The following is a 19,689-nucleotide window of genomic DNA, read 5'->3' on the forward strand; positions in this document are numbered from 1 at the left end:
GACACACGTAAAAAAGTTGTTTGCTGTTTATGTGAAGTTCAGCTGTACCCCAGTTATCTGGCCGTCTAAGCGCGAGAGGAAGGCAGGGGGGCCCCACTGGGGATGCTGACTCCCCGTCAGGCCGCTCCCGGCCCGTGAGGGTTAAACCATTCTGTTCAGGCCATGGGGGCCTGGAGCAGATGAAATGGTTGAGAAAGGCCAGAAGTGGCGTCTCCTGCCTCTGCTGTAGGCAACTGAGGTCTACAGCCACCCGACGACGACGTCCTGTCCTAGGACACAAAGCGGCGTCAGTGTATGGGTACAGTTCCAGGTCACAGACCAGGAGTGCTGGACGCCTCTGCCGGGTTCTTCCAGGACGTTCTGTGACCAGCGCACAGTAGAGAGACCCATCCTGCAGGTTTATTCATCACGAAAGGGCTTTAATGTCCTCGTGCACGAGGGGCCAAAGACACGCTTGAAACATCCCCACCAGCAGGCTGCCCTCTTGCGTTGATGGACAGCCATCTGCCCACACCCGCTGGGGAAGCGGCTCCAGATTGGCAGGGCCGACGGTTCCCAGTGGCCGAGCCGCGGCCTCCAAGGCCCGACTTCTCAGGATCACGCTGTCCCGAGGCCGCAGGGCCGCAGGTGGCGGGTGCACTAACTGCATGCCGTGGTCTGAGGGAGGGGTGCTCAAGACGGGGAGGGGCCTGCCCTGGCCATCAGGCAGCCCACCCCACAGAGCTAGACCAGCCCTGCGCTGGCCAGGCTCTGCAGGCCCAGAGGCATGAGGGGCAGGAGCAGGCCTGCAGGGAGACAGCTCTGCCCCCAGCTGCCCGGCCGCACGGGTCCGCACGCACGTGTCGTTGGCTGGAGACGGTCTCAGGAGGAAGGGAAGCCGGAGGGTGGCCAGCGGCCTGTCTCACCCTGGGGCCCTATGCCCTTCCCTCCTCTGGGACGCCTGGGACTCAGCACCCCTGATGTGTAGGGGGGGACCAGCCCGGCCCCACCATGTCTGGCGGCTGTAGCAGGTCCAGCAGCTGGGCACTGAGGGAGACGGGCTAGGTCCCCAGTCCGGCCTCTCCAGGGGGGCCCACAAGCCCCGAGGCCAGGGTTTGCCAACCTCTGCAACAGCCCTGAGAAGCCAGGGCCTGGCCAGCTGCCGTGAAGGTGTCACGAACCCCAGCCCAGCCCCTCTCCTGGGGGCCGACAGCTTGCTTATCTGCGCCAGCACCCTGGAGAGCCGTGTGTCAGGTTGGACTCCATTCGGGAAACAGCACTGGATCCTTTCTGAGCGAAATGGTACCAGAAAGTGGACCGTTTCCCACTGGCGCTCCTGACCCGGGGTGGGAGGTCTGGCTGGACCGGCCTCCTCCTCCTGTGCTGAGCAGCTGGTGGGAGGGCTCGCTGACCCACTGGGCACCATGGCCGGCCTAGGAAAGCACACACATGCCCGACTTGGATGAGGGGGCTGCCTCCTGCCCAGAGACGCCCTTCATGTCGTCCGGCATCTGCCCATCCGGCCGCCACACGTTCAAGTCCCCGAAGACGCCCGTCTCGATCATCTCCTCCTGCCAGGGGATGGGGCAGGTGCCCGAGGCGAACTCCTGGAAGAATTCCGTGTCCGCTTTGTCAAAGGCCACACCCTTGACCGTGGAGAAGGCACCCACATCCTGGATGTTCTTTGCATAGACGGTCCTGGAGTCTGGGACGAAGGGCGGGGTCAGCATCCCTGCAGGGGGATAGGAGACCCCAAGCCTGAGCCGACAGCCGGGGCCAGGGGGCCGCTTGCTGAAAGCCCCGTGTGTCTGCCCCCCCAACGCTGCCCTGGCGGAGACGAGCCATGAGACCGCCCCCCCCCAGGGTGCCGAGAAAGGCTGGACACTCAGTCCAATTTGGACTCCTGTCATCAGAACCCAGCCCATACCTGCCACCCCCTCCGCCCTCCCAGGAAGCCCGTCACAAAGGTGGGCACTGTGCCAGCCTCACCACCCTCACCCTGCCGTGCCCCCGGCCCTGCACTGGGCTCCGGCCTGCAGGTGGACCCGGACGCTCAGGATAAACGCCTGCCCTCTCGCCCCACCCTCGTCTGCATGGACCCCGGGCCGAGTCAGCCCAGCCGGGTGTGGCCTCAGGACAAAAGTCCAGCTCCAGCTTCCTGGGTGCTGACCACTCGGGCTGCTGGGCCCCCTGCACACTACCAACTCCACCCAGGGCTGGTCTGGGTGGCTCCCAGGGCGCCGGCACCTTCAGTTCAGCCAGGGCTGCCTCCACCCAACCCTTCCCTCAAAGGTGACTCCTACGAGAGCGTCGGGCCGTGAGGTCTCAGGCTCGAGCTCCTGGGATGTGGCTCGGGGGGTATGGTGGGTCCCACATGTCTCTCCCTGATACACACATGCACACACTCACATGTGCACACACTCGTAAAGTGCACACACTCGCACACGCCCATGCTCACTTGCACCTGCTCACAAAAGACCCGGCAGCAAACTCGGGTTGGATGACGACTGGAGAAACCCTGCTTGACTTGGCTCGTGGGTTCCTTAAAGGAAGCACCCAGCCACGGGTTCGGGTGCTTAGCACAAAGGCGGGTCAGGGTGCCTTCAACAAGACCCGTTCAACCCTTGCCACCTCCGAGGGTGCCCGAGAGGCCCAACCCGAGAAGGTCCGGTCCAGGGCTTGTTGTGACAAGCGGGAATGGGGCCCATGGCACCGTCGGGCAAAGGATGCTGCGGGGGTTTTGCCAAGGCCGCCCGCCCTGCCAGCCTCACACTGAGCTTCCGGATGCCCACGGGACGGAGTGGTCGCGGGTTTCACCCAGCCCCAGCCCCCCACAGGCAGTACCAGCCTCCAGCTGTCGCCAGCTGACATCTCTGAAGAGGGGGTGCGTGCGGAGCCCATCGCAGGAGCCATCCCGGAACCCCAGGCGCTTCTCAGGGTCCTTCTGCAGCAGTGCCTCACAGAAGTCTTTGCTGGCCGGGCTGAACTTGTCAGGGTAGGTGACCGCCTGCTCCAGGACCCTCTGCTTCAGCTCCTTGTTCTCTACCTGCATGGCGGGCGCAGCACCGTCTGCCCAGACACTCCACGGGGCCCCTCCCGCCGCCCGGCACCCCCCGCAGCTGCAGACACAGCTGTACCGCGGCCCAGCCTCAGGAGGGGCGCACACCACCCTCCCAGGAACCGGCTCAGCCTCGCTGTCAGGGCACAAAACCCTGAACGCGGAGACTTGCACCCCTACGACCTTCCCCTCTAGCTTCTAATGGGCAGGCGTCCACAGGGTCCATGGGGCCACAGTTCAAGCCAGCTCCCCAGGGCATAGGGGCCACTTCCAGCGACTCCATCAGCAGGGAGCTCCCTGACAATTGCCCCGGAATTCTCTACCCCACCTCAGCCAAACGCTGACCAGGCCTCTCCCTGTCGGTCAGATTTGCCCTTCCTGAAACTCCTAAACCTTCACGGGGGTGGAGTCTTCTAGAGTCACTCTTCCGGGCCCACATTCTTGCATCCATCGTGACCTGTCCATGTCGTGGGTGTATCCAGGGCCCCTCACCACTGAACAGAGCAAGGATGGACCACAGAACATTTGGAGGGACCATGATGGACCAGAGAGTGGATAGACCAGGATAGTTCACTTTCTCATAAAAGCTCCTTATGTTGGTTTTCACCAGAACACAGGGACCCTGGCAGGGCTATGGGGTTAGCACAGGCCCTGAGGGGGCTTCAGTCCCGAGGCCAGCGTGGACCGCATCCTGCTGCTCTTCTGAGCCATGGTCGGGGAGACTTGCTGGTTCAAGGCAGAGGTGCAGACACAGAACAGCCCTACGTGTTTGTCAAGGGGAGGTCCTCACTCTTGGGGGACCCGGTTTGTTCTCCCAACTGTCTTGGGAGAGGCGCAGGGACTGGATAGGGTTGCCCCTGGGTGGTCTAGCAGAAGAGGCGGACAGCTGAGACCTCCAGGCAGGCCGAGGGGCCGCGGGCACAGCAGATGAGCTTCGTCTGAAGTGCCGTCCACACCGAGCCCCCGAGCCCCAGCTCCGAGCTGGGTGGCGTGGAGCCCACAGGACAGTCTGCGTTGCTCTTCTTGTTCTGAACACAGACGGGGCCTCCGGAAGGCCTCTGCTTACAGCCCTGCTGGGCAGCGCAGAGCGCCCCAGGGAGGCGACGGGCCGCCCCCAGGCAGGAGTGGGCCTCCCCGGCCCAGAGCCCCTCAGTGCCTACTGCCCCAGGCAGGAGTGGGCCTCCCCGGCCCAGAGCCCCTCAGTGCCTACTGCCCCAGGCAGGAGTGGGCCTCCCCGGCCCAGAGCCCCTCAGTGCCTACTGCCCCAGGCAGGAGTGGGCCTCCCCGGCCCAGAGCCCCTCAGTGCCTACTGCCCCAGGCAGGAGTGGGCCTCCCCGGCCCAGAGCCCCTCAGTGCCTACTGCCCCAGGACACCCAGGGACGCTGCTGTGCCTGGAGCACGGCCTGCAGTCAGCACCAGGGAGGAGAGCCCCCAGGCCGAGCTGCTCCTGGGGCAGGGCTGGCGTCTGGAGACCAGGGATGACGTCACCATGTCCCCCTCCTGCCCAGGGCAGACCTGCCCCAAGAACCCAGTGCTTCCCCACGGAGGGCCACAGGCAGGTCAGCGGGGGACGCTGCCCCCGTGACCCACACACACACAGGACCACCGGCACCCATACCTTCTCTCCACGGGCTCGGAAGGGCCCTCTGGCCGCGATCATCTCGTACAGCGTGACACCCAGCGCGAAGTAATCTACAGAAAAGTCATACTCCTCCCCCAGCAGGAGCTCAGGGGCCATGAACCCTGGGCAGGAAGAGCGGGACTCAGCAGCCAGCAAGAGGAGCAGACACCCCGTCTCCCTGGAGCCAGCAGGGTCCTTGTACCGTGACACATGGGGCAGAGCCCCGCCCCCTGGGAGGTGCCCCCTTGTCCTGAGTGTCCCCTAGGCACAGCCGCTCCCAGGAGAGACCCTCCCACCCAGGGTGGATCTTGCCCCACTTGGGTGCCCATGGCAGATGGATTGGGCTTCTGAGGCTCACAAGGGGTCTGCAGGTTCGCGGGGCTGTGGTCAGAGGCAGGCGCTCAGTTGCCACCCAAAAGGGCACAATAGGAGAAGCCGGAGCCCCAGTGTCCAAAGAGCGGACTGGACGCTGGTGGCCTGTGCGCTCCACCTCTGGGGAACTGGGACCCACCAGCTGAAGGGGACACCCTGGAGCCCACCCCAACCTCCAACCCTGCATGCCCGGTGCGGAGGCCAGCCTGGCACGTGGGGCGGTGGACAGGCAGCATCTGGGGCCCGTTGGGCACTCCTGGGGCAGAGGGGTGCTCGGGAAGTCGGGGGCTTCTGTGCTTGGATGACTGGATGTCCCTCCAAACCAAAGCTGAACGTGTGTCTGTTTCCAGCCTCTCTGAGTCCTGCAGGGTCTGCCCGTGTTTGTGGCCAGTTCCCAAGGGGGATGTGACCACAGGACATTCTCCCAGGGGCTGCAGGTCAAGTTCAGAAGAATCACTGGCCTCGAACACAGCCTCCCATCAGGGAATTACACTGCCTTCCAGGTGCCGCAGACTCAAGAAAGACACGTTCACCAACCACTGTTCTCCATGGAAACGTCCAGGAGGAGGCCCCGGAGACGCAGCGTCCCTGCGGCAGACAGCCCGCTGGCCCCTGCCCTCCGCGCAGCGCGGTCTTCAGTGGCGACGGTGAAAGTCGCCGCATGAAAGAAGGATCGATGGGGGGCGAGGAGTGAACAGGGAGGGTGTCAGCTCCTCGGGGGGAACCTCCCGTCTCCTTCTCCCCACTGCTCGGCCATGCAAGTCCCCGCTTGGGTGGACTGCGGCTGACCCGGGCTGGAGGAAGCGGGGCCGGGGAAGAAGGTACGGCGGGCTCCGTGAGGCCTCACTGGACACCCCTGACCCCAGGCCCTGCGGGGCTGCTCGCGGCCACACCCGGCGCCTGACCTCAAAGGCCCGGCTCAGCGCAGCCCGCGGACGGAGCGCCCGCCCGGCGAGGCCTGGCGTCCCCTGGCGGCCAGCAGGGCTCCCTGCAGGCGGGGCGGGCCACACCTGCGGTCCAGCCACCAGGGTCCTGGCCCCGGGGAGGAGCCCCTGTGGCGTTCTCCTAAGGACGCGGTTCCCGGGAAGAGGCGAGAGGCGTCTGCCTCACACACTCACGCCCAGGGAGGAACCTCAGAGATCTGGTCCAAGGTCCAGAATATTCAAGACAGAACCTTTACCTAAATAAAGCCCTAGATGAGAAAGACCTACCGTGGGGACAGACAGCCCCCAAAGGAGCTGAGAGCACAGGATAGGACAGAATGTAACCCAGAGGCCCCAGCCCCGGGCCCCTCTTTCTCTCCAGAGCTGAGCAAACGGGAGGAGCAAAGCTACCGAGAAAGCCTGCAGAAACCCAGGGCCGTCAGGAGCATGGAGGGCGCGGCAGTCTGCGTGTGAGTCTCGGTGCCCAGCGGCCCCCAGGGGCCTCAGTGGTGAGACCCCTACCCCGTCCCCCGCTGTGAAGCCTCTGTTCCCACCCGCCGGGGGAAAGAGGGGATGGGGGCAGGACCCCACAGGCACGCTCGCGTGAACACACACACACGCTCTGGACAAGGGCAGCCCCCACTGCACAGCCTCCCCGTGGCCATGTGGGGTGGGGAGGGGTGGGCCGGGGACCCCCCGAGGCCATCTCCCCGCCTGCCCCCCAGGATGCCCACAGCTGAGCCCCTGCCCAGCCCCCGCCCAGCGCCCCCTCCCTCTGCCCCTCCGCCTTCAGCACGGACCCCAGGCTCTGTCCATGGCGGCGCTGGGGAGCTTCTGTCCCCAAGGGTGGGTGCAGGTGCCGCTTCCGCACAGCTGTGCAGGCCCCCGGCTGTATCCCTGCCTACTCTGCGGATGAGGGAGCAGTTTTCCGCCACCCCAGCATTCACCATGCCCCCTACCCCAGGCCACAGGACCCCAGGACAGGCCCTGCCCCCACCCCCAGAGAGGCTGCGCCCCCAGAGAGCCTTCACCTGGGGTCCCCGCATAGCCCTTGGTCTTGGTCTGCCCTTCCTTCAGCTCCACGGCCAGCCCAAGGTCGGAAATGCGGACGTTGCCTGGAGAACAAACACAGCTCAGGTCACCTACAGCCCCACGAACAGAGGCCCTGGTCTTCCTGGAGCCGCGGGAACCCTGGCCAGCTTCTGCACACACACATGCACACCAGGCACGCGCACGTGCACAAGCATGGCACAGGCACACACGGGAGACCCCACTCCTCGCTATGGACAGACGGGGGTGTCCAGCAGCACCTGCAGCTGGAGTCCAGGTCCCCGGCCCCCAGCCAGCCTCTTCCGCGAGCTCTGCAGCCTCGGCCTATGGGGACGTCAGGTGTCCGTCCAGCCTCTGATGGGGAGGGGGCCCTAAAGTCACTTACAGGAGGCCTCAGCCTCTGGAGTCGCTTTCTGATAAGAAGCCCGGTTTGACTCCTCACAGAGGAGGCAAGGAAAGTGATGGGCGGGGACTTGGCTGTAGCCCTAACTGTTTACTAACAGCTCCACACACTCCCGACGCCTGGACCGACCCCTGCAGCCCCGGGTGCCCAGTCAGGCTCCAGATTTCCCCTGGGGATAATCACTGAACGAACAACTAACAGACGTCAGCTGGGTCTTTGTGCTGTGGAACTATAACCAGCATTTATCAAAGCTGGTCCCTCCCCTAATGATGACCTGTCAGGCTGGAGAGGGGAGTCAGGAGGGGAGGCAGGAGGGCAGGGAGCCCGCCGCACCGTCGTCGTCCAGCAGCACGTTCTCGGGCTTGAGGTCTCGGTAGATGATGTTCCGCTGGTGCAGGTGCTCCAGGCCGCTGACGATCTGGGCCGTGTAGAAGACGGCACGAGGCTCCTGGAAGCCGGGGTTGTCCTCGTCCATGTTGTAGATGTGGTACCTGGGGGCAGACCGCGTGGAGCCCGTGCATCTCTGGCACAACCACAAGCCACGGGCCCACAGTTCTGACGGGAAGTAAAATCTTGGGGAAACGGTGAGGGCTGAGGCCGCCCGGCCTGAGGAGCCTACGGCAGAGCCGGGACCCCGGCCCTGGTGTCCTCGTCCTCTTCCTCCCTCTCCAGAGCCACTACCGGCAGAAGCAGGCGGTTCTCCCAGCCGCACCCCCGCCCTCCGGCCCTGGCCCACAGGGCTGGGAAACGGGCCCCAAAGCCACCAGCAGAGGAGCCAGGCAAAGGGAGGTGCAGGCAGGCCGTGAGCAGCCCGAGGCCCGCTCGACGCGAGCGGCTGACCCAGAGCCTAGCTCCAGCATGGGTTGCAGCCTGGTTACTGGAGTATGGTGCAGAACAACATAGCACAGTGTGAGAGCACCGCGCTGAGCAGCGGAGCGTGGTGCGGCAGAGGCTGCGATGGGGCAGGGTGGCGCTGGCAGCCTTGCCCGGTGCAGCTCGGTGCCGTGTACAGGCCGACACAGTGCCCAGCGCAGCGCAGGGCCGCGCACACAGGACGTCACAGCGCCTTCCCAGCACCCTGCAGGGCGTGGTGGGCGGTGGAGGCACGCAGAGCGTCAAGGTCGCTCTCTTGCTATTTGCACACTCCAGACCCTTGGCTCCTCCTCCATGAACACGCACAGGCAGCTCAGCCAGAGCCTCAGCCCCTCACCTGGAAGGGTGACCAACAATTCACCCAGCCGAGTTTCAGTGCAGGAGCGCCCAGACGGAGGCCGGGGCCCAGCAATGGCCCTGCACGCTCGGGAGGGACATGTGAGTCCCTAAGTGTCTCAGAGGCCCTAGCTGACTCTCCGCGGCAGCCACGGAGCACTGGTGTTTATCCTTATCCCTGTCGCACAGACCAGCGCTGGCCAAGCGTGGCCGAGCTGCCCAGCTGACCGGCGGGTCCTTTCTCCCATGAGAGCCCAGGGTCAGGCCCCCGGATCGCCCGCAAATCCAGACCCCCTGGTCCTCCCCACGGGCTGACGGCCAAGCCGCAGTTCCAACGTCCTCATGCCGTGCTTCCAGCTCTGCCATTGCCCCCGGAGCCCCCACATCTCACTGAGACCACGGACGCCTCAAGGACCAGCAAACAGAAGACAGAGAAGAGGCTCAATGAGGACAGGACTTCTCCCCCTCGCCACTCACTCTCAGCATGTGGGGAGCAGCCCCTCTGGCCCCAGAGACCCTGCACAGTCAGCCAAGCCCTTCCAGCCCTGCTCCCACGAGGCCGAGAGGAGCCTTACCGAATGTCACCTCCGTTCATGATGGTCATCACTAGGCAGAGGTCCGTCTTGGTCTCAAAGGCGTAGGCCAGAGACACAATGAACCTGCTGTGCACTTTGGCGAGGATCTTCTTCTCCACCATCGCACCCTGCAGAGCAGGCCCAGATTCAGGCAGGAGAGAAAGACCACCCCAAACAGCGGGGCCCCGGGTTCAGGCAGGAGAGAAAGATCGCCCCAACAGCCAAGCACCACCAACCGGAAAATGTCCCAATAAAACATGGAGCTGCAGATATATTTTTTCAGTTCAGTTCAGTCGCTCAGTCGTGTCCGACTCTTTGCAACCCAATGAATCACAGCACGCCAGGCCTCCCTGCCCATCACCAACTCCCAGAGTTCACTCAAACTCACGTCCATCGAGTCAGTGATGCCATCCAGCCATCTCATCCTCTGTCATCCCCTTCTCCTCCTGCCCCCAACTGCTCCCAGCATCAGAGTCTTTTCCAGTGAGTCAACTCTTCACATCAGGTGGCCAAAGTATTGGATTTTCAGCTTTAGCCTCAGGCCTTCCAATGAACACCCAGGACTGATCTCCTTTAGAATGGATTGGTTGGATCTCCTTGCAGTCCAAGCAATTCTCAAGAGTCTTCTCCAACACCACAGTTCAAAAGCATCAATTCTTTGGTGCTCAGCCTTCTTCACAGTCCAACTCTCACATCCATACATGACCACAGGAAAAACCATAGCCTTGACTAGACGGACCTTTATTGGCAAAGTAATGTCTCTGCTTTTTAATATGCTATCTAGGTTGGTCATAACTTTCCTTCCAAGGAGTAAGTGTCTTTTAATTTCATGGCTGCAATCATCATCTACAGTGATTTTGGAGCCCAAAAAAATAAAGTCTTCCACTGTTTCCACTGTTTTCCCATCTATTTCCCATGAAGTGATGGGACCGGATGCCATGATCTTAGTTTTCTGAATGTTGAGCTTTAAGCCAACTTTTTCACTCTCCTCTTTCACTTGCATCAAGAGGCTCTTTAGTTCCTCTTCACTTTCTGCCATAAGGGTGGTGTCATCTGCATATCTGAGGTTATTGATATTTCTCCCAGCAATCTTGATTCCAGTTTGTGCTTCTCCCAGCCCAGCATTTCTCATGATGTACTCTGCATATAAGTTAAATAAGCAGGGTGACAATATACAGCCTTGACGTACTCCTTTTCCTATTTGGAACCAGTCTGTTGTTCCATGTCCAGTTCTAACTATTGCTTCCTGACCTGCATATAGGTTTCTCAAGAGGCAGGTCAGGTGGTCTGGTATTCCCATCTCTTTCAGAATTTTCCACAGTTTATTGTGATCCACACAGTCAGAGGCTTTGGCATAGTCAATAAAGCAGAAATAGATGTTTTTCTGGAACTCTCTTGCTTTTTCCATGATCCAGCGGATGTTGGCAATTTGATCTCTAGAGGTTGTAAAAAGCAAAGACATTACTTTGCCAACAAAGGTCCATCTAGTCAAGGCTATGGTTTTTTCAGTGGTCATGTATGGATGTGAGAGTTGGACTGTGAAGAAAGCTGAGCACCAAAGTATTGATGCTTTTGAACTGTGGTGTTGAGAAGACTCTTGAGAGTCCCTTGGACTGCAAGGAGATCCAACTAGTCCATCCTAAAGGAGATCAGTCCCGGGTGTTCATTGGAAGGACTGAGGCTAAAGCTGAAAATCCAATACTTTGGCCACCTGATGCAAAGAGCTGACTCATTGTAAAAGACCCTGATGCTGGGAAAGATTGAAGGCAGGAGCAGAAGGGGACGACAGAGGATGAGATGGTTGGATGGCATCACCGACACAATGGACATGAGTTTTGGTGGACTCTGGGAGTTGGTGATGGACAGGGAGGCCTGGCACGCTGCAGTTCATGGGGTCACAAAGAGTCACACACGATAGCAACTGAACTGAACTGAACAGAGCGACTGGTTCAAAATTGGGAAAGGAGTACCACAAGGCTGTATGTTATCACCCTGTTTATGTAAATTATATGCAGAATACATCACATGAAATGCCAGGCTGGATGAAGCACAAGCTGGAATCAGGATCACCAGGAGAAATAACAACCTCAGATATGCAGATGATACCACTCTAATGTCGGAAAGTGAAGAGGAACTAAAGAGCCTCTTGAAGGTGAAAGAGACAGTGAAAAAGCTGGCTTAAAACTCAACATTCAAAAAACTATGATCATAGCATCTGGTCTCACCACTTCATGACAAATAAAAGGAGAAAAAGTAGAAGCAATGGTGGATTTTCTTTTTAGGGGCTCCAAAATCACTGCAATGGTGACTGGAGCCATGAAATTAAAGGACACTTGGTCCTTGGAAGAAAAGCTATGACCATCCTATACAGCATATTAAAAAGCAGAGACATCATTTTGCCAACAAAAGTCTGTATAGTCCAAAGCTATGGCTTTTCCAATAGTCATGTATGGATGTGAGATTTGGACAATAAGAAGGCTGAGTGCTGAAGAATTGATGCTTTTGAACTGTGGTGTTGGAGAAGACTCTCGATAGTCCCTTGACTGCAAGGAGATCCAACCAGTCAATCCTAAAGGAAACCAGTCCTCAATATTCATTGGAAGGACTGATGCTGAAGCTCCAACACTTTGACCACCTGATGAGAATAACTGACTCACTGGAAAAGACCCTGATGCTGGAAAAGATTGAAGGCAAGAGGAGACGGGGACGACAGAGGATGAGATGGCTGGATGGCATCACCAACTCGATGGACGTGAGTTTGAGCAAGCTCCAGGAGTTGGCGATGGACAGGGAGGCCTGGCGCGCTGCGGTCCACAGGATCGCAGAGTCGGACACGACCGAGCGACTGAACAGCTGCAGCAGAGCAGCTGTAAGTAACTGAGTGACGTGCCTCACAGGCCCCATCTCGCAGGGACAGGGTGCAGCCTAGGAACCCGTCACGTGCAGGGACTGCAGGGTTCCTGGAGCCTCGAGCAAGTGGGCTCCCACCATCAGCCTTGCAAATGCCCCTGAGGTCACGCGGGTCCCTGGGCATCTGTGAGCACTGGCCTTCCCTCCAGCTCCGCCTCTGCAGACCCGCCTCTCCTCCTGTCCAGGCCTCTGGACAGTGGAGATCAGCCAGGCCCACTGGCCAGCACCCTCCCAAGCCCCGCACCCCTAGTCACTTTCTATACTCATCTTAAAACCCTATGAAGTCTGTTTAAAGTGCTTCTAAAAGTTGTGCTGGGTAAGGACAAGAGCCCTTCTTGATTTCGGAAGCCCTTTCTCTCCACTGCATGGGAAGATCTTAGGCAGATTTTACTGTAAAAGTTCAGTAAGTTTCCTGAACAAGGGAGAGAAGCAGCTTAGTTCCCTAACAGCTGGGTTAAGATTACAGGTAGATGGCCCCGAGGATGACCGCTGCCCCAGAGTCCATCGGGCAGAGTGCCATCAGGGGCCTGGGCGGGGTGCTGCGGGGGGGGCTGCTGTTGCCCCAGAACGGGAACACCGGCGCTAGACGGAGCGCTGCCGGAGACGAGTATCCGAGACACTAAGCCACTTTGATCCCACCCGAATGGAGCCTGATGCCAGAGGGAGAGCTGGGGGGCCTCTGCCCCCTGTGCACCCCTGCCCCCTCCAGGACCCAGGCAGCGCTGAGCTAGGCGCCCCAGCTTCCCCGCACTGGCCCCAGGGACGCCCTGGGCAGCCTCCTCGCTGTGCAACCAGGAAGTCCCGGGAAGCCAGAGGAAGGGGTCTGGGGAACCGATCCAGCCTCCCTGGCACTGGCTGCTGCGTCTCATGGGGGCACCGACAGACCGAGGAGGATGAGGAAGCTGGCACAGCACCCTTGCCAGCTACACCCAGGCCGCGCTTTGCGGAGGACAGCCACCCGGCCCGGCCCAGAATAGCTGGCCGAGCCGAGCCGCAGGTCCAGCGTGGAGCCTCACCGTGCCCACGGCCTTGGCCAGGCGCTCGGCTGCTGTGCAGACAGGCGGGTCCGACCAGGAGGCACAGGGGACCGACCCCCACCCAGGCACCCCTAGCAGCGCAGCCCACCTGGTACCCCTTCCGTTTCTTCAGCCGCTTCTTGTTCAGCTTCTTGCACGCGTACAGCTTGCCGGTGGCCCTCATCTGGCAGGCGAACACCTCCCCGAAGCCGCCCCGCCCCAGCACCCTGAAGTCTAGGAACCAGTCCTCGCCCATGGGCTGGGCCTCCAGCCACTTCCACTGCAAGAAGCGCAGGAAGTAGAGGCTGTCCAGGAACTCCTGGAAGGGGGCCTGGCCGAGGTGCACCAGGACGGCCCGCAGCAGGGGCTGGAAGAGCCCGTCCCCTGCCCCCGCTCGGGCCTGTGCCGCCGTCTCCGCATCCAGGAAGCCGCAGAAGAGCTGGGCCTGGGGTTCCAGGTACGCGGCCCGGATGGCCTGGGCCTTCTGCGGCCGGAGGGCATCGTCGGCCGTGTCGTAGTCCTCGATGTCCTTCCAGAGCTGCAGGGCCGGCCCGTGCTGCTCGTGGGCCCGCAGGAACTGCTGGAAGAGCCGCTTGCCAATGGGCTGCTCCAGGCACATGCCCTCGAAGCCCAGGTCCAGGCTCTCCCGGAGCGCCTCGCACTTGGACAGCGGGGGCAGCTTGAGCCTGGCCAGGTACTTCCTGTCCCGGGAGGCCGGACCGCTGCTCGCGTCGAAGCTGCCCCGGGCCGCGATGAAGGCTGAATTGGCCACCACCGTCTCCAGGGACCCGAAATCCATCCCGGCACCGGGCCTTCTCCACGTCCGGCTCCTGCGTCCCCAGCCGGACTGATCCGCCGCCCTTGGCCTGTGGCCTGTGCCCGCCCTCGGGACGGGAGGCTGGCCGGGCGGTGGGAGCCCTGGGAAGCCCGCTGACGCAGCTTGGGCTAAATCCCGGCCAGAGTGGAGGACGTGCAGGGCAGCAAGCAGGTGCCAGAAAAAGACAATCCCTAAGCTGCTCGCAGACGGATTAGCCAGGCCGTGCTGCCCACTGCTTCCTGCAAGGAAGGACACGTGGGGCCCAGGCCCACCTCACGAGCCTGGAGCCCCTGCCTCATGGGAGCCGCCCTGTCCAGCCTGCTGGCCTGAACAGACAGGCCAGACTCTCATCTGTTTCCTGGTGGGGACACGGGGCCCAGGAGGAACCTCAGTCCACGCACCTGGCTGGTTTTCCTCACCGTGTGCCATTTTCGTCTTTAGAAAAGCAATCGGTGAGAAGACCGGCGGATGATGGTTTAGGAGTAGACTTCCCGCATGTCCACAGGCGAGACCCTGGCCAGGGGACTGGTCAGTATGTGAGCCCTGACATTCGTCCCGACCTGACACTGAGAACAGCCTGTCAGGCTGGTGGCGTCGTCGCCCTGGGGTAACCCTGGCTCTTGCCGAAGAATCAGCTCCCTGTCAGCCCCTGCCCTCACCTGTGTGGCTGGTGGAGCAGGAATGCCAAGAGAAGCATCCAGGTTAAAACAGAAAGGGACGCAGCACACACCAACTGCAGCTGGGGCTGAGGCCCCACGGAGAGCGGCAGGATGGGGAACGAAGAGGCCAGGGACATGCCCGGGCTGCTCCGGGGGGTACCCGGGGCTCACCCACGGCTCACCCGAGACACACCTGGGACATGCCTAGAACATACCTGAGACACGCCTGGGGCTCACCCGGGGCTCACCCGGGGCTCACCCGAAACACACCAGGGACACACTTGGACACACCTGGGACATGCCTAGAACATACCTGAGACATGCCCGGGGCTCACCCGGGGCTCATCTGGGACTCACCCGAGACACGCCTGGGGCTCACCCAGGGCTCACCAGGGACATACTTGGACACATCTGGGACACGCCTAGAACATACGAGACACGCCTGGGGCTCACCTGGGGCTCACCTAAGACACACCTGGGACACACTTGGGACACACCTGGGACATGCCTAGAACACACTTGAGACACACCTGGGGCTCACCAAGGGCTCACCTGAGACACCTGGGGCTCGCCTGAGACATATCAGGGACACACTTGGACACACATGGGACATGCCTAGAACACACCTGAGACACACCTGGGACACACCTGGAGCTCATCTGGGGCTCACCTGAGACTCACTTGGCGCTCACCTAAGACACACCTGGGACACACTTGGACACACCTGGGACACATTTGGGACACACCTGGGACATGCCTAGAACACACCTGAGACACACCTGGGGCTCATCTAGGGCTCACCTGAGACACCTGGGGCTCACCTGAGACATATCAGGGACACACCTGGACACACCTGGGACTCACCTGGAGCTCATCTAGGGCTCACCTGAGACTCACCCAGGGCTCACCTGAGACACACCAGGGACACACTTGGACACACTTGGGACATGCCTAGAACACACTTGGGACATGCCTAGAACACAGCTGAGATACACCCAGGACACGTCTGGGGCACACTTATGGGGCACCTGGGGCTCACCTCGGTACAGCCTTGCCGGTCTTGCTCTAGTGGGCAGTAGGTGCTCAGTACCTACAGTAAGGGAAAGAATGACGAGGAAGTGATTGGGGTTGGTGACAGTTAAAGAAGGGAGGAGAGAAGGGCCACAGAAATGCAGAACAGCCCAGCCAGAAGAGGCCGGGTAGCCAGCCTCCATGGCGGGAGGGGAGGGCTCTAGAGGGCAGGGAAGCTCTGCAGGGGTGGGAGAGACGGCAGACTCTGCAGCAGCTGGGGAGGCAGAAGAGAGGGCACGTCACTGAGAGGGCGGGTTGGCACGTCCAGCGGCACTTCCTAGCAGGTGACCTTGGGCCAGTCTCTGCAACCCCTTCCTGCCTTTTCTTTAGCCTGCCAGGAATCAGATGGGACAGCAGCCCCTGCACAGGCATGGGCTGGAGTCCCTTCCTCAGTGTTCCTGACTCTGTCCTGAGCCAGTGCCTCCCCGTGGCGCCAGGCACTTGAGTCACCCGGAGAAATAAAGATTTGCTTCGGTGGGCCTGGCGTGGGGCTGGGACTGAGGTCAGGACACAGCCCGAGAGGCAGGGTCTGAGGACAGCGAAGCCCGCTGGATGAACTCGGTAAACAACCATAACTGTGTTTATCATGGGACTTAGAGACTGAAGAGCGAACCCGGCTGAGAGGAGTCAAGTACACAGAGCTTTCTAAATTCATTGGGTCCTTTTCCAAAATTAAAGTTTTTATTGAGAGTAACTGTAGACTCACGTGCAGTTATAAGAAGTAATGCAGAGACCCCCGTGCCCTCGCCCCGTTCCCCAGTGACAGCATCTCCCCCACTTAACGCAGGATGGAAGCACGTATACCGATGTGGACTCAGCCAGCACTCAGGACCCCCGACACCACATGGTCCCTTTTTATAGACAGCCACCACCTTCCCACCCTGACACTGTCCTGAACCTTGATAACCACTCAGCTGTCCATTTCCATAAAGCTGTCATTTCAAGAATGTTGTATGTTGCAGTCCATGGGGTCACAAAGAGTCAGACACAACTCAGCAGCTGACAAACAACTCCACGTAAGTGGAGTCGCACATTATATACTTCCGGGGACTGGCTCTTTTCACTCAGCGTGACTCCCTGGAGGCAAGCAGGTGGCTTGCCTACCCGCACCTGCAGGACTGCTGAGTCCTACAGGTCACTCCACGGTGTGAGTGGACCGTGGCTGGTTTAATCATTCACTTGTTGAAGGACATCTAGGTTGATTCCAGTTTGGGCTATGGTAAATAAAGCTGCCATAAACATACAGATATCCATGCAGACATAAAATCTAATTTCTCGGGATTAATGCCGAGAGCATTGCTGGGTCACATGGCACTTGCAATATTTGCCTGTTTAATTTTTTAAGAAACTGGCAAACTTTTCCCCAGATGGAGCAGAATGAGATGGTTGGATAACATCACCAACACAATGGAGTAAGTTTGAGTAAACTCTGAGAGATAGTGAAGGACAGGGAAGTCTGGTGTGCTGAAGTCCAGAGGGTCGCAGAGAGTCAGACACGACTTAGCGACTGAACAACAACTGCTATTTTCCGTTCCCACCAGCAACATATGAGTGACCCAGTTTCTTAGCATCCTCACCAGCATTGGGAGTTGTCACTATTTTTTATTTCAGCTCTTGTGATAGGTGGTACCCCATTGTGGTTTTAATTTGCATTTCCTCACTGGCCAGTTATGTTGAACATTTATCCAAGTGTTTATTTCCCCCTACAAATCCTCTTTGGTGAAACGTCTCTTCACATCTTTTGACCATATTCTAACTGGACCGCTTGCTTTTCTGCTGCTGTATTTGAAGTCCAATTTTTCAGTTTTTTTCTTATAGATTGTGATTTTGGTGTCAAGTCTAAAAACTCCCTGTCTTAACCCTAGTCCTTAAAGATTTTCTCACATTTTTTTTCCTAAAAGTTTTATACTTTTACATGTAAATCCATGACCATTTTGAGTTAATTTTTTTGCAAGCTGTGATCTAGATCAGGGCTATTGGACATTCAGTTGCTCAGGCTCCATGCGTTAAAAAGGTCGTCTTTGCTTCAGTGAACTTCTTTGGCCCTGTTGTCAAAATCTGTGGGCGCACGTGTGTGAATCTGCTTCTGAGTTTTCTGTTGTGTTTGCTGGCCTCTGTCCCTCTGTCCCTCACTGTCTTGATGATGTGTTTATATCTGCCCTTGCAGCCTTGAAGTTGTGTAGACCAAGTCTTCCTACCTTATTTTTCATTTTTAATATATTTTCTAAAGAAGTAAGTATTTCAAATAAAGAATAAAATATTTAACTTTTCTAGTTCCTTGGCCTTTCTAAATAAATTTTAGAGTAGCCTTATCCCTAGACACCAAAAATAGATCTTGCTTGGATGTTGATAGAAATTATGTTAAAACAGCATGTCAGGTTGGGGAGTATGGACATCTGTGTAGAGCCTTCCAGCCTGTGAGCGCACTATGCATCTCCATTTACGTAGATTTCTGTCTCATTGTCACTTTGTGGTCTTCAGTATAAAAGTCATGTACATGTTTTGTTAGAGTAACACCTAAGTAATTCCTTTTTATTTTAAGCAGTTGCTTTCTAGAGTTTCTTGTGTGTGTCTTTGATATCCAGAAGTTTGATTGCAATGTGGCATGGGCTGAGGTGCCTTGTTAGCAGTTCTCTCAGCTTCTTGGATCTGAAGGCTCACTCCTCACCCCGCTTTCTTCTGCCCTGCAGGACCCCGATGACTCGGGCGTCAGTCTTTACCACGGCTGGGCACCGAGCTCTGCACAATTTTTTCTGGCTCTAGTTTCTCTCTATTTGTTCAAACCTGGAAACTTCTATTTTTTTTTCTTCCATGTCACTGATTCTTTCCCCTTTCCCCTCCCCTCTGCTGAGGAACACATTATTTGAGCTTTTTAGTCTGGCTTCTGTATTTTTTAATCTAAAATTTCCGTTTGGTTCTTCTGTGTATGTTTGGTTTCTTTCCTTAAACTTCCTACTTCTGTTTTCCCATTTGTTTCAAGCATGTTCACAGATGCTCACTGAAGCATTTTCATTGTGGCAGCTTCACAACCTGTCGATGACTCCAGCCTCTGTCACCCCAGTCTTGACACCTATTGACTCTCCTGTTTTGATTCCTTTTGAGATCTTCTCGGGTCTCGCTGTGATCAGTGATCATCCACTGGGCATCTTCCTCTCATCTAGCCCTTCAGTTTCTGCTGACTCCTCGGAACCCCCACCAGGGAGAGGGGTGGCTCCCGCTCCTTACGGCTCCCAGGTGGGAACCTGGGGTGAGCCCCACTTGGTCTGGGACTCACCCTTTTCGGGGGTCATCTGCTCAAGTGGTCCCACAGGCATGCTGGGCAGGAAGCTGCCCTCTCCCAGTGCCCACCCCCCCAACCATGGACACGTGTCCCGAGAAGGTCACTGTGATAACATGTGTGCAGCTCAGCACACATGTTCATGCTTGTGGGAATTCAGAGACTAAGTGTGAGGGTTCAGTCCCGAGACTAAGCCCCGGAGAGTCTGCACTGTCCAGGCCAGGGCGGCACAGAGTCTGTGTCTGGCAGTTGCTGCCCTGCGCCTCGAGCCTCCTCACCTGGAGTCCCGGCTCCATGGGCGTGGACAGTGAGACCAAAGCCCGAGGCCACACTCTGCGTTTCTACTGCCCTGAAGTTCCAAAGCCGTGACTGGGAACAGTGTTCAGGAAAGCGCCTAGGAGCCGCCCATTAAGAAACCCAAGAAATTATGAGTCCAAGCTAAAATGCTACAATTCCATGTGAATTTTTATCATTTTGCTGACAAACTGTAAATCACCCTAAAGAAAATGGCATAATGACTGGAGGGTTTTCATAATTCTTACCCTGGAAGAAACCTTCCGATTTGACCCTGTGCGTCCCTCAGAGTGAGGGTGACAGTGGACAGTTGGACAGCTAGAGCTGTGGGCGATCCCCGTCAACCCAGCCAGTTCTGACGTGTCTGAGAAGAGGCCTGTGGTCAATCACCCCTGCCTGGTGTTGCCTCTTCTGCCTCATCGTGGAGGAAGGAGTCACATCCCTGGGCGATGTCT

General features: G+C 58.6%; 1 protein-coding gene across 1 annotated transcript; it reads right to left on the reverse strand.

Annotated features, from left to right (window-relative positions):
* Positions 1-260: 260 nt before the first annotated feature.
* On the reverse strand, positions 261-14,033 carry GRK1 (G protein-coupled receptor kinase 1). Its single transcript, XM_006076612.4, has 7 exons — positions 13,226-14,033; positions 9,191-9,318; positions 7,740-7,897; positions 6,985-7,068; positions 4,656-4,780; positions 2,824-3,025; positions 261-1,711 (listed from the first exon to the last, which is right to left on the reverse strand). The coding sequence occupies exons 1-7, from the start codon at positions 13,913-13,915 to the stop codon at positions 1,413-1,415; spliced, it is 1,686 nt and encodes a 561-aa protein (XP_006076674.2). The 5' UTR covers positions 13,916-14,033; the 3' UTR covers positions 261-1,412.
* Between the last annotated feature and the right edge of the window lie 5,656 nt (positions 14,034-19,689).

Source organism: Bubalus bubalis, chromosome 13 (genome assembly GCF_019923935.1).
Source record: "Bubalus bubalis isolate 160015118507 breed Murrah chromosome 13, NDDB_SH_1, whole genome shotgun sequence".
NCBI classification, from domain to species: Eukaryota; Metazoa; Chordata; class Mammalia; order Artiodactyla; family Bovidae; genus Bubalus; species Bubalus bubalis.